Source organism: Vigna angularis, chromosome 1 (assembly GCF_016808095.1).
Source record: "Vigna angularis cultivar LongXiaoDou No.4 chromosome 1, ASM1680809v1, whole genome shotgun sequence".
Lineage (NCBI taxonomy): Eukaryota > Viridiplantae > Streptophyta > Magnoliopsida > Fabales > Fabaceae > Vigna > Vigna angularis.
This window is the reverse complement of record NC_068970.1, coordinates 57,323,671-57,346,196: the sequence shown is the minus strand read 5'-3', so window position 1 is coordinate 57,346,196 and position 22,526 is coordinate 57,323,671. Positions and strand designations below refer to the sequence as shown.

General features: G+C 34.1%; 4 protein-coding genes and 1 non-coding gene across 6 annotated transcripts; 2 read left to right on the top strand and 3 right to left on the bottom strand.

The window, feature by feature from the left end:
* The first annotated feature begins 966 nt into the window (after positions 1–966).
* On the top strand, positions 967–4,611 carry LOC108335768 (glycosyl hydrolase 5 family protein). The gene is made up of 4 exons (XM_052880031.1): positions 967–1,586; positions 2,620–2,863; positions 3,070–3,590; positions 4,058–4,611. The coding sequence occupies exons 1-4, from the start codon at positions 1,127–1,129 to the stop codon at positions 4,537–4,539; spliced, it is 1,707 nt and encodes a 568-aa protein (XP_052735991.1). The 5' UTR covers positions 967–1,126; the 3' UTR covers positions 4,540–4,611.
* A 2,553-nt stretch (positions 4,612–7,164) lies between these two features.
* LOC108320293 (protein SIEVE ELEMENT OCCLUSION B) lies at positions 7,165–11,147 on the top strand. Its single transcript, XM_017551680.2, has 7 exons — positions 7,165–7,967; positions 8,051–8,164; positions 8,308–8,753; positions 8,870–8,979; positions 9,076–9,218; positions 9,454–9,918; positions 10,258–11,147. Exons 1-7 carry the CDS (start codon positions 7,773–7,775, stop codon positions 10,873–10,875), a joined length of 2,091 nt encoding a protein of 696 aa, XP_017407169.2. The 5' UTR covers positions 7,165–7,772; the 3' UTR covers positions 10,876–11,147.
* A 112-nt stretch (positions 11,148–11,259) lies between these two features.
* LOC108320305 (uncharacterized) lies at positions 11,260–12,445 on the bottom strand. 2 transcript variants are annotated; one of them, XM_017551690.2, is made up of 2 exons: positions 12,338–12,445; positions 11,260–11,757 (listed from the first exon to the last, which is right to left on the bottom strand). In XM_017551690.2, exon 2 carries the CDS (start codon positions 11,753–11,755, stop codon positions 11,336–11,338), a length of 420 nt encoding a protein of 139 aa, XP_017407179.1. In that variant the 5' UTR covers positions 11,756–11,757; positions 12,338–12,445; the 3' UTR covers positions 11,260–11,335. The 2 variants fall into 2 exon arrangements, with proteins under 2 accessions (XP_017407179.1, XP_017407188.1); XM_017551699.2 differs by having other exon boundaries at positions 12,319–12,437.
* On the bottom strand, positions 11,943–12,099 carry LOC128195108 (small nucleolar RNA snoR137). Its single transcript, XR_008246681.1, has one exon. It is a non-coding gene; the product is annotated as a small nucleolar RNA snoR137 (small nucleolar RNA).
* Positions 12,446–16,223: 3,778 nt separating the features above from the next.
* On the bottom strand, positions 16,224–19,588 carry LOC108322026 (cytochrome b561, DM13 and DOMON domain-containing protein At5g54830). Its single transcript, XM_052880016.1, has 2 exons — positions 18,493–19,588; positions 16,224–18,381 (listed from the first exon to the last, which is right to left on the bottom strand). The coding sequence occupies exons 1-2, from the start codon at positions 19,336–19,338 to the stop codon at positions 16,702–16,704; spliced, it is 2,526 nt and encodes an 841-aa protein (XP_052735976.1). The 5' UTR covers positions 19,339–19,588; the 3' UTR covers positions 16,224–16,701.
* Positions 19,589–22,526: the final 2,938 nt, after the last annotated feature.

Below are 22,526 nucleotides of genomic sequence, written 5' to 3'. Positions count from 1 at the left end.
GTTTGATTTGCAGAACGCCATGCAGAAGGATAGGCATCGGTTCTGCAGCTAACAGATGCAATATGCTTCTTTCACCTCGGATTTTTCTAAACCGAGGTATATACTTCTTTATGCTTCGATTTTTGCTTAATCGAAGCTTATATGACGCGTCAGTAACCACTTTTTCTACTAGTGCTCGAACGAAAATTTTAGTATAATATTTTATTGCAAGGTACAATGTTTTAAGTTGAGAACGTCATTATGTAATGAGGATGACTTTTACTTCTCTTTCTTCATGCTATTTAATTTTGCTTATCATATTAAATTATTCTTAAAGGTTTTACCATTGACTTTTTAATTTTATGATCATGAGTTTAAAGTAATTTTCTGTTCATGACTTTATATATAGGAAATTATTGAAAAGAATCCACAATATTACTTAGCATAAATGGAGACATAAAAAGGACCTCAAAAGATTGATATCAACAAAACTAGAATTAAACATGTGAATTTTTTTTTCTAGTACAATAAAATTACATAGTGTCTATTTTATAACTCATCTTTTCATTGTTAATTAGTTTTGGATTGTAAATTAAATTTTAAATTGAATTATGTCAAATATAGTAAGTTATCTCACCTTGATAATTAGTATATGTGCTTAGATGAAAATTTAGTATAATATTTATGTCGCATGATATAATGCTTGAAGTTAATAGTATAATTAATGATATTCAATAAATATCACTTTTACTCCTCTTTATTAATTTTAATTAATTTTATTTGTCATGTTAAACTATTCTTAAAGTTACCAATTTTAAAAGTACTTTTTGTATGAAAACTCTTTTTGCATATACCCATGTTTCCGGGTAACAACGAACCCCCTATAAGAAGAAATTGACGTGTAATTGTTTTATTCTACAGAAGATTTGAATCCAAATCCTAACAATACAATGCTTAAAAAAAAGTTGGATCATTCAAAGTGGTGTTATTTAAAAACACATGTGGCTTATTAAAAAGAAAAAAGAAAAAAAATCAGAAAAAGCAAACTTTGCCGGTTGAATAAATAAAAATTAAAGAAAGAGTGATATATATGTCATAATAACATACTTAAGTGAGTGCTTTTGTGGTGTAGAGTGTGTCGTATGAAATGGAGATGGGTAGTAGGTGGTGGTGGGTGGTGGTTTTCACCGTTTTCTTTCTGCCGGTAATAATAATCACGACACTGTTGTTCCCCGGAGCTACAGTGAAAGATTTTGATACCACAGAGGCGGTGACGGGCTTTCTTCAAACGGATTCCCGATGGATCGTGGGCCGAGATGGGCGCAGGGTGAAGCTGGCGTGTGTGAATTGGGTTTCCCACTTGGAAGTTGTGGTGGCGGAAGGGCTGAGCAAAAGGCCCGTGGATTCCATATCGAAGGAAATAAAGTCCATGGGCTTCAACTGCGTGAGGCTCACTTGGCCCACTCTTTTGGCGACCAACGACTCTCTGGCTTCTCTCTCAGTTAGAGCCTCCTTTCAGAAGCTGGGCCTCCTAGAAGCCGTGGCCGGAGTGCAGAGCAACAACCCCTCCATCATCGATCTTTCCCTCATCCAAGCTTTTCAGGCAAGTAAACCGATCATATTTTTATTTATTTAAATAAAATAATATTTCATCGGATTTAACTATATTTGTATGTATGTATTATTATGATGGTGGAGTGATGACGATGATGATTGATATAGAATTGGTGATGATTATATGATTGCCATTGACTTATCGTATTATATCACCGCAATGTCCTTATCGAACCATCATGTCATCACAGTTAACGTGGCTGCACCGTTTTCCATAATTAAATTACGGATTCAACGTGTTAAGTTGCTATAACCATTTGAATCTGTCAAGAAGTATAAGTCGATTTTGGTAGGGAAATATTTTACTAATTTATTATTCAAATTAATAAATTTACTATTTTTGATAATTTGTTTTTGAAAAGTAGGGTAACAATAAATAAATTTATTTATTTATTTATTTATTTATTTATTTATTTTCAAACTAATATACTTTTTTATTTAAACTAGAGGAACTTATTTGTTTAATTAAAAGAACAAGGAGTTGAATGACTCTTGATTAAAAGGAAGAAGTAATGGTTTGATAGGATGGTAATTAAAAAAACAAGGAGTTGAATGACTCTTGATTATAGGGAAGAAGCCATGGTTTGATAGGATGATAAAAATATTTGTCTTTTTAATATTTATTACTTGTAAGTTAAAAGAATATTTTCTGTTTATAAATGAGTATATATATATATATATATATATCTTCAATTAATATTAGAAAAACTTGTTTGTTTAACTAAAAGAACAAGAAACTCAGTTACTCATGATTAAAATGAAGAAGTTTGATACTAAAATATTATAAATACTCGTATTTGTCAGTATTTATGAATATTTATTATTTTCATGCAACTAATATTTTAATACTCATATAGAATACAAATATTATATTACTCGTATTTGAGTATCTATTATCTAAATAAAAAATTAATTAAAATTTTATTTATATTTTGTTAAGTTAAATTTAATTAAAATTAAAATTAATTTATATTTTATTAGGTTAAATAAAAATTAAATGACGAAGCATGCATGAGTTGCAGGCAGTGGTGAAGAGCGTTGGAGACAATGGTGTGATGGTGATTTTGGACAACCACCTGACCCAGCCAGGATGGTGTTGCGGTAACACAGACGGCAATGGCTTCTTCAATGACAATTTCTTCAACCCAGATCAGTGGATATTGGGCCTCACCAAGATGGCCACCCTTTTCAAGGGAGTTACCACAGTCGTAGGTATCAGCTTGAGGAATGAACTGCGAGGATCTAGACAGAATGCTAATGATTGGTACAAGTAAGTCATAACAACTGTTCTTTCTCTTCCATTCAATCACTCTCAGTTCTATATAAGAGTGTGTAATCATTTGATTTGGTGAAGAAGGCAAGTAGAAGAATGATTGAGGGTTCTTTTACGAAACAACCCTGAAGAACAAAATAATGATGAATGCTTTGCAAGAAATTATAACAAATATTTTTCAACGTCATGCTTTTGAATGAAAGGTATATGGTAAGAGGAGCGGAAGCAGTTCATGCAGCAAATTCAGACCTTCTTGTCATTCTCTCTGGTCTAAATTTCGATACAGATTTATCATTTATTCGAGATCGACCAGTGAGCCTAACGTTCAAAGGAAAACTAGTATTTGAGGTGCACAGATATGGCTTCACTGATGGTCAAGCTTGGGTTGATGGAAACCCAAACGAAGTCTGTGGAAGAATAACAAATAATATAAGGAAAACATCTGCATACTTATTAGACCAAGGATGGCCATTGTTTGTGAGTGAGTTTGGTGGAGATTTGAGAGGTACCAATGTTAATGACAATCGATACCTTACTTGCTTTTTGGCATTGCTAGCTGAGCTTGATTTGGATTGGGCCTATTGGACACTTGTTGGCAGCTACTACTTTAGAGAAGGTGTTGTAGGAATGGAAGAGTTTTATGGAGTTCTTACTTGGAATTGGACTCAAGTTAGGAGTATCAGTTTCTTAAACAGAATCACTGCACTTCAACTTCCATTTAGAGGTATACCTAACCCTTCAACATGAACTTCAGATTCTCTGCTGAATTTTTCTTATGTTGTTTCTCTATCAGAGCTTTCAAAATACACTCACGTTGGTACATCAAAATCAGCATCCACAGTTTAATTTAAAAGCTCATCTAAACAGTACCAAACACTCAGTAGAGAGTTCAAATTCTTTGAGCATAATACATACATTTTTTCTTTTTACTCTTCATTCATATTTTTTGCTTGCATATTACTTTTTTACTAAAGATAAAACCAATTTATAATATATAAATAAGTGAAAATATCATCTTATAAATCGATTTTGTAAGATTGAATTAAACTTAAAATTTATTTTTTTTTTAAAAAGATATTTGAACGGTGAAACTTTTTACACAGACTTCACATAATTTGTACACTATATTAATTGATTACAAATATCATTACTAAATTAATACTTGATGGTGTGTTGTTTGTTGTTGTGCAGGACCAGGTATCATAGAAGGCAATTCACACAAATTGATGTTTCATCCCTTGACAGGTCTCTGCATCATAAGAAAATCAGAGCTAAATACACTAACACTGGGTCCTTGTTCTTCTTCTGATGGTTGGAAATACACATCTCAGAAGACTTTATTGGTAAACAATACAAACTTATGCATACGTGCAGAGACACAAAGGAAGCCTGCAACACTTAGCAGTGCATGCTCAGATTCTAACTCTATATGGGAAGTGATATCAGATTCTAACATGCACCTTTCATCTAAACTAAGTGATGGTTCTAATGTATGCTTAGATATAGATGATAATAACATCATTGTGACTAATACTAGTAAATGCTTGAGTAAAGACAACAAGTGTGAACCTGGAAGTCAATGGTTCAAACTTATTGACAGCGGAAGGAGGTCAATTTCGACAACCTCAGCAATGTCCATTTTAGAATCATCAAAACTTTTGTGGGAACTTTAGGAAATTCTGTATAATGTTAACGTCATGAATGTATCCTTTGCTTATGTTTCAATATAAAAATGTTGTGAACAAGCGTAGCCATGTAAAGGTTGGATTAGTTGTATATTATATTTCAGTGAAAAACGTTTAAATCCACTAAAGTTAATTAGAACTTTTGATTTAAAGGCATAAATATTGTTGCTCTACACCTAAATAAAAAAGTACGAGTGTTTCTCCTTGCATTTCTTCCACGGATTTTAAAATTAGTTGAAAGGTTAAAAAATTCTTCAATAGATTTCAAAATTTATTGAAAATTTTTTTCTTTGACAAATTTTAAAATTAATTGAAAAGAAAAGGATATAGGTTTTTTAAAATACAAAAGATGGTTTTAAAATTAAAAAAAATGTAAAAATGCAATAAGACATGTGGGATGATATATTAACCGTTAATCTTTCTATCAAATGGGTTCTTAACTTTTTTTCATTTTTGTTCCTACCAATGATTTTTAATTAAAGAATTTACCATTGTAAAAATGGAAGGTTTAAACTCTCATTTGATCCTTGTATTTGTGTGTCAATCTCAAGTGGGTCATCGCTTTTTTTTCGGTCTCAATCAGGTTCATAAACTTGTAAAAATGAGGCAATTAAGTTCTCTCCGTTAAGTTATCACTAACGCCGTCTAAGTGTGCTGAGCTCTAATTTTTTTTATATGACGTGGCATTGTATATTAAATTGAATGGGTGATATGTTGTACAATCAACAATTCCACGTGGATGTTTTAAATTTTTATACTTTTTCTACTGCCACAAAAAACCCAAAACCCTCCCAGAATCGCCCCACCGGTCGCGGCGTCCTCTGGATCTTTCATGTTGGGGCTTTTCCAGGTTTGTGTTCTCCTTTCTCCCGTTCCTCTCTCTCTCGCACTACTTATTGATGCTCTCAAGACTTTATCTATATATGCCTCTCTGATGCGACGGGTGCCTCCAATTTTTTGGCAAGCTTCAAACTTTCCGTCTCCGGCTCCGATTTAGATTATTTTCCAGTATGAATCGTTTGCGACATCCCCTTTGTTGATTCAGGGTTGGGGGTGTGTTTGAAGGAAAGAACAGATTTTGAATCTGTTTTGTTTTTGGATGGTGGAGAATATGGATTGCAACTTAGGGTTTTGATTTGGGGCTTTTCCTAGATCTTTTGTGTTGTCTTGGTTGCAGGTTTGAATGGAGGCAGCACATAGAGATTGGAGAGGTTGGGGTTTTAGGGTTCTTCCCAACAGTTAAATCCAGGAAAAATTTCCTGGAAACGTCAATAACCATCTGATCTATCTCACAGATATCAATATGTTCTATAGAGCTGTGGTGGGGGATACTTCCCTGAGTACTCCACCATCTCCACCACCAATAACTAAAACCGTTTTGGGGGATGGAATCGAACAGAGGGGTAAATGAGTTGTGGCGGGATATTCTTTTCTTCTCTGGCTCCAGTCTCTGATGAGTGATGTGAAAGGCAAAGAGTGAAGCAGAAGCGAAGCGACGAAGGAAGATGGATAGTGACTAACTTTGCAATACCTTATCCACTTATCTCTCTTTAATCTCTTCTTTTCAGAGCTTGTGTTTGGACCTTGGGTTGGGTCGATGATGAAGGCGCGGCGTGATGGTGAAGAAGATGATTTCGCCGCTGCGATTTGGGTTGTAGGTGAATTGCGCGAGGTGATGGCGGCACGATGCTAAGGTTTGGTGGCGGCGAGACTGTGGTGATGGCAGCACTCGTGGTTCATGGTGGAGCGATGAAGTTGCCCGCGATTCTGGGTGTTTATGGTGGATGTCGCGTCGCTCGCAACATTGGCGGCAAGAGAAAGATAGGCAGTAGCGTGATTCATTGTGGGTGGTGGCGCATGATGGAGGATGATTGTCCAACGAGATGAGTATGGTGGTTGGTCATGACGGCGAGGATGGTGGGGAATGATACTGTTGCGACGGCTAGCTTCACCTAAAAAAATTCCACGTAATATAACACTGCCACATCAGCATTTTAAGTGTGCACCACGTCATAACAGACAGACGGCGTTAGTGATAACTTAACGGAGAGGACTTAATTGGCTCATTTTTACAAGTTTATGAACCCGATTGAGACCGAAAAAAAAAATGAAGACCAACTTGAGATTGACACACAAATACGAGGACCAAATGAGGGTTTAAACCAAAATTGAATACATCAAATATAATTGAAGTTAAGATTTTTTTTTTTGATAATATTAGTATAAAATATTTATCAAATAATCTTCCTAACTTTCTTAAATTTCTTATCCCAATCTTATATGTTTTATTCACGTTGAATACAAAACTTTAAAAAAAAAAGAATTTAATTTAATTAGAACCAACAGTATATTAACATATTTTGTGGAGTTTGTTGAGATGTCCATGTACAAATACAAAACTATATTTATCTTATAATGTAAGAACTATACTTTTGTTTTATATGTCTATATAAATATTTATCTTACAGTATAATACCATCTTAATTGTTAAAACTTTTCATGTGATAAACGTATTACATCTATTCTAATATTACAAGCATTAATTAAACATTTTGTGGACCCAACCCAACCTAAAAACCCTTATCTGAAAAAATTGCACAAAGTTTGTTTTCCCTAATCCTTACATGTTCCCAAAATTAAAGTTATTAAATGGCGCTTTAGTTCCACTTAACTTAATATTCTTCAAGTTTATAAAGGTCAATGTCATAAAGTGGCAGCAATCCTTGTAACAATTTTGAAGCTTTTAGTAACGGTTCTTTCGCATCAGAGCTTGCGAAAATAAAACTGTTATACCTTTCTTGCAGTAACTCAGCTTGTGATTCCTTTTGGTGAATTCCATATATTTTTGTGTTGATAATTTTTAGAACGTGTTACGTAAAAAGTGCCCCCATCTGATCTTTTTCCCTTTATTCTCCTGTGATGATTTGATCACTATTTGACAGAAGATTCCAACAACAAATAAGAAAGCCATTACTGATGAAAGGTATAAATTCGACAAATCCTTTATCCAATATTCCAATTTCATTTCCTACTTAATGTGCTCTGAACCCAGATACAAGTAAGGTAGAGATTCACAAGAATTTGGCATCAACAACTATATAAGAGGCCACTGGCACTAACAAGTAGTCTAGCTCTAACTGCACTCAAATCATTACCCCTTTATTGCTTCTGAACATTATATATTAATACTCCTTTCTGCATTCTTAATTTTCGTTAAAAAAATGGAAATGGTACCTCGGAAGATGCAATCCAGGGCTAGCCGCCATATTTTTTCAGCATCAGATGACACTACAATGACCAAAAATGTTCGAGCCACCCATGCTCCTGATGATCGACACGTTGAAGTTAGACCTCTTCTGAATGTTGTCCAAGACATATTTCTCCGTGTTGCCTCTCTCATCCCTGACATTGTTAAGGTATATATGTCTATATCTCAGACAATTTTGATTATATAGTTAAGATTTTCAAATTTTCTGAGGGTGGTTGGTTGTTTTGAAAGTTTGCACAGGGAAAACCAGTGCAAATGGATGCTATGAAGGATAGTATCCAGCAATCAAATCTGACCGAGGTGCTAGATATTTCGTACCACACAATCAACAGAGTTTCCTGCGAGGTTTTCTCAGTCGCAGTCCCAAGAATTAATCTTCACTTAGAATTTTAACATCATGTTTCCCAATTGACAAGACCACACTGATTTAAACGTCTCCAAAAAACATACTACTTTAAACTTGTTCATGTTTTCATGTCGTGTCACAGATATGTTGCAAATGTTCGAGTGCTGATGTACATGCCACGACCATGGGAATACTGAACATGCTCTCAGGCTATTCTTGGGATGCGAAGGTGGTAATTGCGTTAGCAGCTTTTGCAGCCAACTTTGGGGAGTTTTGGCTGGTGGCTCAGCTTTATGCCACCAACCGTCTTGCTAAGTCTGTTGCAAAGTTGAAGCACATCCATGAAACACTTGAACAAGTGGATGATTTGGGACTAAAGTTCGAAACAATCAATAACCTTTTAAAGGTAATGTTGGATGTAACCAATTACATTGTTGAATTCCATGAGCTTCCCTCTCGGTACATTGACCCTGAGGCGCCGGAGATGTTGACTGCCTCCACTCTTATCCCCGGTGCTGTCTATTGGACCATTCGGAGTTCTGTGTCCTGTGCATCGCATCTTTTAGGCATAACTGGCTTGATTCATGGGTAAACCTTCATTGTTAATTTCTCTATTTTTTCCAAAGCAATCCCCAATGAAACTTCGAATTGAACTTGTCCTGTTTTTGTTAACGCTATTACTAACTTTCCTGATCTCGTTGCAGATATATGACAACAGTGGTAGAGAGTTGGGAACTTTCCAGTTTGGCGCATAAGCTTGATAACCTAAATGGCCACCTTCGCAAGCAACTCACCCTTTGTCAACTGCATTTAGGTAGGCCAATCTAATTAATAACCGGTTAATTCATTTTTTTCTTCGGGTAGAATATTTCTAATCTATTACGCCCGTGAACATTTATATACAATGCAGATGACAACAAACAGAGAGAAGCATTTGAAACACTTCGGCTCCTTTTTGAGACACCCCACCAAGATAACTTGAAGGCTCTCAAAGCTATGTTTTGCAGTAACGATGATCCGTTGCCATTGTTTGATGGTTCTTCCAAACAAAGGGTTAACCCTGAATCCATTTTCTCTTCTCACTCTTACTATATGTGCATATATTATATGTAATGTAACCATATATTGTCATCAGATTGATCTTTACTTTAGACTTATTATAATAATAATTTTTCTACTTGGTTCAAAATCCAAAAAGTTATGGTAAATGACCCAATCGGGAGAAAAGGTTATGATAATTACACGTGGTGCTTCTGTCACAACCTTCAACGTATTTATTTATCTTCAGGTTAGCATTGATGTATTGAGGAGGAAAATTGTTCTACTCTACATATCAGACCTACATAACGTCCCTGATCAAGAGCTTGTGATATTTGAACAAATGTACCTAGAGTCACGTCAGGATTCAACCAGGTTAGAGAGTCAGTATGAACTCGTTTGGATTCCAGTTGTGGACAAGGAAATCCCATGGACTGAATTGAAGCCGAAGCTTGAGAAGCTGCAATCAACGATGTCATGGTACTCAATTTATGACCCTTCTGTTCTGGAGCCTGCAACCATCAGGTACATTAAAGAAGTATGGCTTTTCAAAGCGAAGCCTATACTTGTTAATCTGAATGCATTACCCATGATGTGGATTTGGGGAAGCTCGGCTTACCCTTTCTCTAGCTCAAAGGAGGAAGCATTGTGGAATAATGAAACATGGGGACTTCTTCTATTGGCAGATACAATCGATCCATCGCTTCTGTATTGGGTGAGTCGTTACATTCTTTACTTTATCTTCAATATGTATAAATTCATTATTGTCAAAACTGGTGTATGAAGCAAATTTCTAAGCTTGACTGTCTCCCCGTATATGTAACACTTTTCATTCTGTACAAATGATTATTAAAACTAACGAAAATAACTAACAATAGTTTTGAAGTTAATATTTCCCCTATTTGGTCTGATGATTTCCGGACATTGAATAAAAGTCAACTATATCATGTTATTTCTTAAAACTGTAGCCTCTATGTACCATCACATTTGCCAATCTTACATAACCACCACCTCATACAATATAATTTTAAATATATATGCATACTTTGTTCAGATATCAGAAGGCAAATATATATGCTTGTACGGAGGGGACGATATGGACTGGATCCGCAAATTCACAAGCACTGCGCATTCACTGGCAAAAGCTCTGCAACTACCACTAGAGATGATTTATGTTGGGAAAAGCAATCCAGGTAAGAAAGTTCAAGAAATCAACAATGCCATACAAGAAGAAAAATTGAGCACCGTGCTCCCTGACCTTGCGATAATTTGGTTCTTCTGGGTTAGGCTAGAGAGCATGTGGCAATCCAAATCACAGCATAGCAAGACAGTAGAGGAAGACCACATAATGCATGAAGTAATGAGAATCCTAACCTACGATAGTGGTGACCCAGGATGGGCCGTAATTAGTCAAGGCACAGGAAGGATGGCACAGGGTAAGGGAGATACGTTTCTAAGGTGCCTGAACGAACATGAGCAGTGGATAGCAACAGCAAAAGATAAAGGGATCTTGCCAGCAATGGCTGATTATATACAAGGACTACATACCCCTCACCACTGCAACCGCTTGATCCTTCCAGGTGGCAGTGGCGAGGTACCAGACAGAGTGGTCTGCGCTGAATGTGGCAGAACAATGGACAAGTTCTACATGTATCGCTGCTGTAACGAGTAAACACCTGTTCACATCGCCTACAATGTGTAAAAACATATTTGAAACAGTGCTGACTGGTAACGAAGGGCATTCGTGCCAATTGAAACTACTGGAGTGGAATTTCAAGTTTAGAATAGATTCACCATTTCAACCACTGAATGAATAAATCTTTCATTCAGCATAATTTCAGTCCACCGATTGCATTAATATGTTGAATTCAAGTAAGAATATCATATCAGTGTTTGTCTGACATAGGTTTTCAATTCAGGTTTATGATATCTACCTATTGTTTTGGTTTTTATTGTTAAAGGCTTGTAATTGTATGCTACAATCTGGTTGAAGTCGTTTCTTTTATTAAGTTATAAAAGTATAGCTTTTCTAGATACAAGAATTATAACACAAAAATTGAAAACATAATTATTGGATTAACTGAAAAAATCATACTACTAAAACTAATAGTTACACCCACAACGAGAATGTATCATTGGGGAGAGGATTTAGTGGCAGCGGAAACAGAATTCAATATCTGAGCTAGAGGGGCAAGGATATGAGGCACAAGTGCACCTATACCTTTGAGAGCAGCGCCTGAAGCCAGGCCAATTGCAAAAGTCTCGACATACCCAGGCTTAGAATCTAGCTTCAAGTCGAGAACAATAAGTCTATTGCTAATTGAATCAATCTTCTTAGAAGACTCGGCCAATAGCTTATCGTTTCTACCTTTGCTAGAGGATACGACTCCAAATAGCGCCTTCTGAAGATCCTCAATGACCTTCATCGACGCCTCTTGCGAGTCCATACCCTGAGACTCATAGTGGGATATCAGCTCTTTCGGCGTGGGAAACTTCAATTTTGCTGGGGGTTTTTGTCCAACTTTAGGAATTGTTACATTTGGCAGTTCCATCTCTACAAATATCCAACGCCAATAACCAAATGTTAGTCTTACTTGATTTGTTGTAATTGTGACAAGTTAAATTCACCATATTCGTATAATGAATTTCAACTAATATTCTCCATTTAAACGTCAACTAAGTTAGTTTTTAATTGTTAAGAATTCAGATACTGGAATTGTGAAAATTGTGAAACAAATTGAATGTACCAGCAGACAGGTAGCATGGTGTAGTACATTAAAGAAAATTACACCACGCTGTTTAAAACTGGTTATTCGAGAAGAAATTATTTATATATGCTTCGGAAACAAGAACATTCCCCACGGACAATAAGGGAGAGTTCACCAGAAGAAGCAACAAATAAAAGAATTGAACTAAAGGAATGGTACAACGCGACCATGTAACAGACTACGCGGAAATCACAGTAGCTGTTTAAATTCAGAAAAACAGGTCGACATTGAAATTCATATACGCTTTCGTTGACACGTCCTTCAGCATTCGAAAGACGAAGAACGTAACGCCTATCAAAAGCGAGAAACATAGAAGACCAAATTCAGGAAATAAGAATGGAACGAACCCTAAGTGAGAGAACATACTTGAAAATTCAAGCAGTCTTCGACGCAGAGACTCCGACGACGTTTCTTGGCCTCGCGGCGCTAGGGTTTATCCCCTTCACTGAACAGGGGTTCTGCCTCTGCTTTTATAAGGCAACAGAGCTAAACCTACAAGTTAAACTGGTAGCCAGATGGGCTTTTTTGCAAAATTATCCAAAAAATATTTTGGGCCTCCAGAAGAAATTATGAAGAATTAATAAAAGCAAACGTGTCTGGATCTGCATCTCTCCTGTTCACTGTTAATAGGAAACATCTATTTAATAAATTGTAAATTTTAAGTATTTATTAATTTGTTAATTAATGCAGTAAAAATTTATTAATTAGTTAATGATAAAAACTAATCAATTCACTATCGTACGAAGCTAGATACTCATATTCTCCATGACCTTTTATGATTTAGTTACATTTTTATGTTAACAAGTAGTTTTAATGATGAAGTTATAATTTTTTATTTAATTTTATATAAATAAATTTTAAGCCCTAAGTTTGAATCTTTAATTCTATTACTCTTTAATCTTATTTAAAAAACAATTTTTATCTCTATTTTTTATTTAAAGTTTAAACTCTAATTTTTTTTATTTACAAATATATAATTATCCATAACTTAATAAAAAATAATATGAGTTAGTGTTTACTAGTCCCGTCTAAAAGAACTCATCCAGATACCTGTCCCATTATTCACGAGGTATTCTTGAAAAAATACTTAGGAATATCTTTTATAACTGTCAGTGTTGTGAATACCCCTAGATATTTTTATATCTTATTTTTTTATTATAAATAAAATTATTTAAAAACAATTTTTTTAAATATAAACTTAGATAAAAAAATAACTTTAAGTACAATTTAAATTAAATTATTCAATAAAATGTTATGCTTTTTTAAAAATAATTTAAATTTTGCCTTAAAATATAAATTTTAAAAAATTAATCTCTTAAAAAATAATAAATAAAAAGTAGAACATATATGAAGCTAAATTTTAATCGATTCTTCTACTATAGTATTTCTTTTACTAGCATATATATATACACATACACAAGTCAGATACTATATATAAATATTTTCTAGTATAATTTTTTTTTTCATTACTAAACCTAATTCAGTATCTTTAATATAATTTTCTTTTCATCAAACTTCATATAAAGTTTTCCATTAATGACACTTAGGCTATGTTTACATTGTTAAATTAATACGAAAATATTTTTCCATTGATTGTTTTAAATAATTGTTAATGGGCAATATAATATAAGAAAAAAAAGGATTGGACAAAATTGAAATCATTGTAACATACATATTTTCACGATAAATTTTTTTGTAATATATGAGTGACAATGTCAATACTATTTTTTGTTTATCTTCTCTATTTTTTCTCATGGTTTGTCATATGTTTTTGTCCTTTTTTCTCTTCATTGTTTTTTATGCTTTTTCTTGTTAGAATATATATTAAATACAAGTAGTTGGTAGAACAAATATTTAATGTATGTGGTTAGTACTTATATCAATGAATTGTTAAAATTAATTACTTAAATAGTTTTTTTTGTCTGATTTTGTTCTATAAATAATAAAGAGATAATCAATTTCTTAATTTTTTTCTCATATTTTCAGTTAATATTAGATATTTGAGTGGATCAACTTCACCAATAGGTTCAACTTTCATGAAATAGACTTAATCAGAATCAACTCTATTATTTCTACATGAAAAATAAACCAACTCTTATGTATTGTTTTTTTAAAAGGTTTGGATTTTAATAATCATGGTTTGATGCCACTTAAGACGACGATTAAGTATCTCTTTCACATTTTTAAAAATAAGAGTATAAGATAAAAGAATAATAGAAAGAAAACAAACAATGATAACTTAAGAAATCATAAATAAGACGAGAATTTTGTGTAAAATAAGTACATTTACTTGTGACAATAGACCAACTAGAATCTTCATTATCAAAAAATGTAGTATGTAATGACAATGATAAAGAATTTGATGAAGAATACTCATCATGTACATTCGACAAGTTATTAGAGTTAATTGTTCTAAACTTAAGACAGTGGAATGTGTATTACATAATTGTTATAATATGTATTTAATGTAATTGGTCACCAATTTTCTTAACACTAATTACTTAGATAATTCTGATGTAATTTTTTTCTATAAAAAAAAAAAAACTTTTTTAGAAATCAAGGTATTTGCTAGACCATGTTTGAACAAACTTTTCAGTAAAGTTTTCTGAAAAAAAAAAATACACTTCCCATAATTAAAAGTTATATACAAGTTAAAAAAATTAAAAAATAAAAAACGAAATAACTTTACAAATTAACGTGTGCATAAACTAATTTTATCTAATAGATAAACTTAAATTCATTTTTTCTTTTTGTTTCTCTATTAGAAGTTCTCATGGAGAAGTTTGATCAAAACCCTAAAAAGAAACACCCCACTTAAGCAACTGAGTGTGCCACTACATGCATATTTTGCATTCAAGAAAATAACACAAGATCATATGTTGCTAATAATTGTAACAACACAGCTTCAATTGCTCTTCTTATCGTCTATAATTGCCTTCCACTCAGTATCAACATAGCCATTTAACTAAACAATTCCTGTCTTTAAATACTAGATTCCAAAAATTGTTAACATCAAGTCTTCTTGTTGTCAAGTATTTTATAAACTCCCTGCCAAGCTTGCTATTTCTTTGGATGATTCTAACCTGCTCTTCTTGAGATTATTAGCAACATATGTTCTTGGGATAAATATACCTGAGCTACATTTGAATACTTCCATTCCAATGAAGTAATTCATGACGCCAAGTTCAGTCATCTCAAATATATTGAACTTGACCCACAAAAGTAAATTACTTCATATCACAAGCAAGTTACAAACCAGAATCATTTTGTTTCAAATACAGAGTAGTTTCATTTTCACTCCTGAATCCAAGTTGGATTAAGAGTCAATTCTGCTTGCTTCAAACTGTAAAATGTGAGGTTTTATAGTTTCGTGTTCTTGGCCAGCAACCTCGGACTTCTGGTTGCATGACTCCAAATGTGTAGTTTTCACAATTAAACAATGGATTTATGGATGAATTGCTAGAAGTAAACATAGTTTTACCCGGATGCCTGAAGAATAAATTGCTTAAATTTGTCAGTATTTGCAGTCAACTTCTTTGCCTCAAAACACCTAGGAAACCAGGTCTTTGTACGACAGTTAAATATCAGATTTGAAAATAAACCAAAATACTGGAATTGCCAGATAAAAATTGAAGAAAGAATACAAAATTTCATAAATAAGCATGCTTATCTATAGGCTTACGACCAATTTGAAATTTGCTAAAAATTCTCAACTGCCATGACATTTTATCAAGATTACAATAGCTAACTCAACTACCGTATCACGGTATCTTTGAAGGTTTCTCGGTGTGATGGCCTGATGGAGGGTCATTGTAAGCAATCGTAACTTTGCACATGCAAAGACACTGTTGCCGAATTTAAATTAGAGATCAACAGGTCACCAAGTCATAACTTTACCGCTCCATTAGGGCTCGCCCTCCCTCACACTAGGATAACTAAAAACCAAGGAGCAGAAAGTGTAACAATAGCAAAGGCAAAATCTATCAAAAGCTTGTTAAATATCAAAGGCGAACTATAACGATTAAACGTGCTATAGTAAATTTTGAAAGTTTATATAAGATGCTTCTAGTAGCTCTGGGATTGCAATCATTTCAAATAACAATTTAACCATTTTCAAGCTATGAAAGCATCTAATCACTATAGTCATTTGAACTGATCATTTATAGTTAAAATTAATAATACTAAGAAGCTTCATGGAGGCACAAGAGAACAAAAGATGAAACACGCAATCACAGCATCTAAAACCATACAGCATTATGGACAAGAAAAAATAATGTATTAACTTTCTGAATCTCATAATTTACAACAATGCCTTTGGCCATATAGCATTCGATGTCTGAAATCATCTATTATGATACTGTCAAACTAACCATACAGAACCTACAAAGATCAACATAAAAATTTTCACCTCGTGAAGTTCAATTTCTTCTACTTTTTAACGAAGTAGTAAAAGAAATAGTGTAGTCACTGGAGTGAAGAATCAATATAACCTAATCTGTTGAAGATGTATCAGTATATGAAATATATGCTGCAGGAAAGATACTCTTCCTAGAAATTAGAAAGCAACATATGTTGAAAAAAGATATTGAAAAGTAATTCCCTCCCTTTTCACCTCAGAAAAGGCCTCATTCTAGCAAAGAAGAATGCCGGCTCACATTAAATAAAAAATTTGCAAAAAGTGGGCTAGAATGGCAACTTTGTATCAGAACTTAAAGAATGCAACTTCAACTTTATCTGTTCAAAGGTTCTAACTGAACTTCCATTCTAGAAGAAGGTAGTAACTCTTTATTTGCGGTTGTTCTTGTTGGACTCAAGAGATCAAGTGAATCATCGTCCTCAACGTTACCAAGCACCCAATTGCTTCTTTCAAGTATCTGCCGCCTTATTCGCTGCCTTTCATGGTATTCCAAATAAAAAACAATCAATGCAACAATTGAGAACCAAATTGCCAAAGCCCAACTGAGTCCATGGACATTTTCCACATCGTATCTGTCTCCTAGATGCTTCAAACCAGTAAAAAGTGCAGCAATGCCAACAACAATGGCACATCTACCAACAATTGCGTGAAAATATTCCCAAATAACCCTCTTGAAGGGTGCCTGCTCCCCATTTGCTGGTTTTTGAGGCCTTAGGAATGCATTGACTGGCTGTATACAGGCCAACAATATAGTAGTAAATCCAAATTTAACATGTGTCGAGCTGACATAAAAACCCCTAAGCTCAGCCACAGCAAAAAGAAGGGCAAGTAGAACAATTATTAACCCCGAGTATTGCAAATAAACATGAATCCGGTACCATCCATCACCCTTAAGATGCTTTAAGTATCTGGCTGCCAATATTCCTCCAGGAAACAGGATACCCCAAGCAACAAACATCATAAATCCATGCACAGCTAAAACCGGAAGCAAGTCCTGCTCCGCCTCAGCTGATCCACGCAGCAGGTGAACAAGGATGGGCCTATTACTCGTACTAGAATGCATATTCCTGTTAGTAAGATGAGCATTAGTCCATTTAGCACCCATTGCCCAAACAACTTTGAGTGGAGATGTGGGATCAATAATATTTTTACATTCTACCCTCTTTTCCCACCTACAAGATGGGTCCAAGGGACGCGTAAACTCCAAAGTAATGATGCCATTTTCTGTTTTACACCTCACATGTGTCAAATTCTCCCGCGTAAGATGCAGACTTAAAGCGTCTTTTCCATCAATCCAGTAAGTGTTTACCTGTCCAATACCAGTATCATCCACCCAACCCACATACACATAGCTGTTCACCATTCCACTTCCAAATCCTATGGCAAGATAACCACTTTTTTTCTCGCCACGAGCTGCAATAGATATGGAATCCTTTGACAACGACCAAAAGAAGGTAACCTGTTGATCATCCAAAATCACACTGTTATTATACATATCTGATAAACCCCCATCAACGACCTCAACCCTCCAACCCATTTTCTGGTCATACAATGAATGGTAGTAGATGTTATCAGGAGTGTTCCTGTCAGGAGCCCAAACTAATTCTGTAGGACTGGCTTGAACTCCATGGGCCTCTGGACCTCCAGCATAAATAGTCTCAGTCTGATTCCTCATCGTTGCATTTCCACCAAGCGGATCTGAAGTAATATAAAGTGCAACATCATGCCCAGCTTGGATGGAAAACTTGACTGGCACCCCTCTTTCCACTCTCAAAACAGGAGCTTCCTTTTTGTTGATGTAAAGAACCTTTGCGGGATTTGGAGGGTTGGGGTAATGCATTGCCGGAGCCGAAGATACCACCAGCGGATTATTGCCATCTGCAATGATGACGCCTTGATCTTCTTTATCTTCAGCATCCAAGGGTCCAATACAGTCATTCACATGCTCCGAGACATTCAAAACCAAATGACCATAATTTACAGCCCCGTGATTCTGAGGAAGATAGTAAGGATTAATAGTATCAGGAGGCTTAATAGGCCCCAAAGCCCAAATAACCTTCATATTTGCAGTATGATTCACAGGGCGATCATAATTTCCACTAACCTTAGTCAAATGCCATCTGTATCTAACAAAGGACACCCCATCGCTCCTATGCCCATAAACCAACATTGAACTGTTTACTAAACCCACCCCTTCATGCCCTTCATAAACTGAATCAGGACAAACCCCATGAGCAACTTCATCATCATTTTTCACACATTCACTATACTTCGTAATGAAAAAATCATCCACAAAGGGTGCACCATCTTCCTTAAACCCTGCGACGGCAACATCGCCACCAATCATGAGATCAGAGTCATCAGCACGGGGGTTAGCCCAACCAAAAGCCATGTAATCGGTGATACCAATCGCAGCCTCCAACCCAATTTCAAGAGAATCCTCAGACACATTCAAACTCCACCTCAACCTGAAATTCTTCGACAAAACCTTACAATTGTCGAACACCGTCGGAGGTGGCTTCGCCGGAGCGTCCTTGCTAAGCACGACGTGCCCGAAATCAGAAGCGGCGGTGCGATCCCAGACGGTGAGGACGTCGATCATGCTCCACGTAACATTACTCAGCAAATGCACATCTAAGGTGGAGTTCTTATAGGTTCCGTTCAATCCGTCGTTGGAAACAATAAATCCTTTGGTGAGATTATCGAAACCAGTACCCTGCGCACCCCACCAGTGGACGTCGGAACCGGGAAGCAAGTCAAATTGAGAAACCCTAAAGGAGCAATCGTTGGTGATTTTGAGAGATCCTCGAAGCTGGTGCTGAACCATTTCGAACTGGGACTCCGAATCGACGAGGGAGCTATCCCGAGTGCAATTCGGAGCAGGATCCGCATACCGGAACAATAACAACAAGTGGAAGATGAAGGGAAGAAAGAGGGATCTGCGAAGCATGAGGGGTGCAATTGTTTACTGTCACGCAAATCGTGTGGATCGGAATCCACGGTGACGAACAGTGCAGGAGAGGGTGGTGATTGCGTTGCGTATGCGCCGTGAAAGGGTTGAAGTAGATGAGACGTTTGTGTTATTGCTCCAGTGGAGAAATGAAGAATGTTTTTCACGTTTTAAGGAGTGAAAATGGAGTTGTATTGTATTCGATGCATCACTATCAGCTCATAGAATGGATCTGACGGAGTTGTCCTTACTCAGGGGTTTACTTGGATTCCTACTTTCTACTATTTTTATTCTTATTATTTATTCTTTTCTATACACGTTTCATCTCCACCCAACAATAATTTCAATTAGGTTAAAATTCAGAATTTTCAAATAAGTATCTTTTAAAAATCACTTATCTATAATTAAATACGATTCTTTTTTTTAAAAGAAAGTATGATTTAGAAAGAGAAAAACACGCGATGAAAGCAAAAACTCTTTTTCTTTTAAAAAATAACTTTTAAAACAAATAATAACAAACAATTCCGTTCTATCTCAAATATTTAATATTTTAACCTTTTATTTATCTCTCATTTGGGAGAAAAATTATTTGAAATTGTTTCTGAACTTTTTTTGTGTTGTCATAATATTGTACTTTCAACTTATACTGCTTTTAATATATTTTAAAATATAAAAATTTAGTATATTTTAAAAGTATAAAAAATATAATAAAAGATTCTAACAAATATCTAATAAAAATATAAATTTAAAAAGATAGTAAGATAAAATCAACTCGTACATATGCTTAAACAACATTGTAGAACTTATTCGGTTTAGAAGAAAATTGGCTCAACTGACTCACAACGTGTTAGTTATTAAAAGGATCAATTTATTTTAAATTAAAAACTATATAAAATTATTTTCACATCATTTACAAACTATTTTTTCACAAACTTAACTCCTATAGTATGTAACAAAATAAAGAGAAACATTAATGAACATCGTGAGATGATTATTTTCTTATTCATTTGATGAAATAATTTGAAAAGTGTAAATTGTTAGGTAATAGCAAAATAAATTTGTGACAAAATTAAATGTCTTTTGCATATGATATCTTGAAAAAATTTAGTTTTCATCGTTTTATATGTATGATGAAGACATAAGAAGTGTACTTAACATTGAAAATCAATTTATGATATCTATATTTAAAGAATGACAGATTTACAGGAAGCTACAAAAGAAATATTAACAAAGGTTAAGGGTAGAAAGCTTAAAGACAAGTTAATGAATAGCTTAAAAAACGAGAACAGAAGACAATGTTCCCATTATGTAAAAGTAATAATATTCTTTAACATTTGACAAATTATTTGTAAGAAATCTAAGTTAAGGAGTGATTTTTTAAATATAAGTTTAACTACAGCAATGCTTGATATAATCAATTATTACCAAAAAAAATATGTTATAAATGTGACAATTTATACTTTAATCTCAACTTTTCTTAACAAGGTTACAAATACTATATTAGCTTTGAGGATGACTCATATAGCACACACCCAAGCCATAGTCTCCCAAATATGAGTTTCAGAAGAACTTTTCTTGAATATGAGTTGTCTTGTAATCATCGAGATAAACATGTTTTTCTTCATCCCTTATACCAATGTAAGAGGTAAAAACATTTCTATTTGCACAAATTTACCTAATAGCACCAAAGTCTACCACCCATTAGTTCAAATTGGTCACAATATTTATTTTGAAAACCACTACGAATAATTATCTTCTCCTTTGGTTATATTTGCCACAAGAGGATTTTCATTCTTAACTCTCTTTTATTTAAAAGTGCACTTAGATGAATTGGGATTGTAGTTTTTAAAATTAACAGTATTCTTGTGATCATTTTTTTTCTTGTACATTTTGGAGCTCTAGCAGATAATGTTCTAACTTTTGTAGCAACACACTTTTTAGTGATATCTTTAACTTTTGAAATATTCAGGAAATATTCCATTAAAATGATATATGTTTCAGGAAACACTATTTGACTTCTCTAATATAGAGTTGGTGTTGGTGTCCATAGCATCAACTTGTAAATCCTTAAGATTGTTATAAATACCCGTGAAGTCATGAACTAGATGGATTTCCTAGAGTATGTATATTCACTGCCTTTAAATATTTATCTATGGTGTATTGCATAAATCTTCAAAGATATAATATGAAATTCCCAAAATTTTTAAGGTACATAAAATCTTGCAAGATAAATTATTTTAAAGAGCAAATATATCCTAGATAATAGAAGTAGAAAAAAGAGAAGCAAATGAGATAAATGTAAGGGAAAGATATGTGTGAGTTGTGTTTTGGAAGAAGCAAAAATGGTCTATTTATAAAGAGGGAATATGTGGTCAATAGCAGGAGGAAACCCAACGTACATCGTTATGCACGAAGAAAAATATGTAATATGGTTACATCTTTCCATAACTTGTGGCTGAAGCTGTCACCCAAGGAATAGATCTACACCATTAGAAAGAGAAAAACTTTCGTGCATGAATCGTATAAAGGTGGAGTTATTGAGTAATTTACATGTCCTTCATGATTCATGACAATTGTTTTGGAGATGAACTGTTTCATGATTTCATGGATGAAAACACTAAAAAACACATTCTCAAATACTTTGCCTTTTGCAATACAATATTTCTCTACCAAAAATTAATTCTAATTTCACACATAAATTTAAATATTAAAAATATATTTAATTCTATATTTTAACTTATTATGACCATTCTTCAAACAAATGAAAATTTTCAAAATTAGAAATTTTCTATCAAGAAGTTTATATTGTTTTTTACTATTAAAGTGTAAATTTTTTCTGGCCTTTATCTTTCACAAGATGGTTGCTTTCCATCCCTTGTTCCTTCCCTTTTTTTCAAATGGTTTAACATATACTCTTGTGGATTTCGTGGGTTCCATTAAACTTGTTTGTCAAAAGATTTGGAGTTGATAAGTTTTTCGATGGCCCATATAAGTTTTCATCAATCTCTATATACTTAATTTGTATTTTTGTTACCCCATTAATTTGCGTCTTTTACATTATTTTTCTATTTCCTCTAATAATTAATTTCCTTTATAATTTTTTATAAAATATAAACGTCCCTTTTTTATATTTGTAAGGAATCTAGTTTAATTAAAGAGGTATCTCAAACCTAATCGGTTGTACTAAT

Excerpts from the sequence above, each read along its gene's own strand:
- LOC108320293 (XM_017551680.2), top strand. The coding sequence starts at position 7,773 with ATGGAAATGGTACCTCGGAAGATGCAATCCAGGGCTAGCCGCCATATT. Across the intron at positions 7,968-8,050 it reads TCATCCCTGACATTGTTAAG|TTTGCACAGGGAAAACCAGT; the intron begins GTATATATGTCT and ends TTGTTTTGAAAG. Across the intron at positions 8,165-8,307 it reads TCAACAGAGTTTCCTGCGAG|ATATGTTGCAAATGTTCGAG; the intron begins GTTTTCTCAGTC and ends GTCGTGTCACAG.
- LOC108320305 (XM_017551690.2), bottom strand. The coding sequence starts at position 11,755 with ATGGAACTGCCAAATGTAACAATTCCTAAAGTTGGACAAAAACCCCCA.
- LOC108322026 (XM_052880016.1), bottom strand. The coding sequence starts at position 19,338 with ATGCTTCGCAGATCCCTCTTTCTTCCCTTCATCTTCCACTTGTTGTTA. Across the intron at positions 18,382-18,492 it reads ACAGATGGCATTTGACTAAG|AATCACGGGGCTGTAAATTA; the intron begins GTTAGTGGAAAT and ends TATCTTCCTCAG.
- LOC108335768 (XM_052880031.1), top strand. The coding sequence starts at position 1,127 with ATGGAGATGGGTAGTAGGTGGTGGTGGGTGGTGGTTTTCACCGTTTTC. Across the intron at positions 1,587-2,619 it reads CATCCAAGCTTTTCAGGCAA|TGGTGAAGAGCGTTGGAGAC; the intron begins GTAAACCGATCA and ends AGTTGCAGGCAG. Across the intron at positions 2,864-3,069 it reads AATGCTAATGATTGGTACAA|GTATATGGTAAGAGGAGCGG; the intron begins GTAAGTCATAAC and ends TTTGAATGAAAG.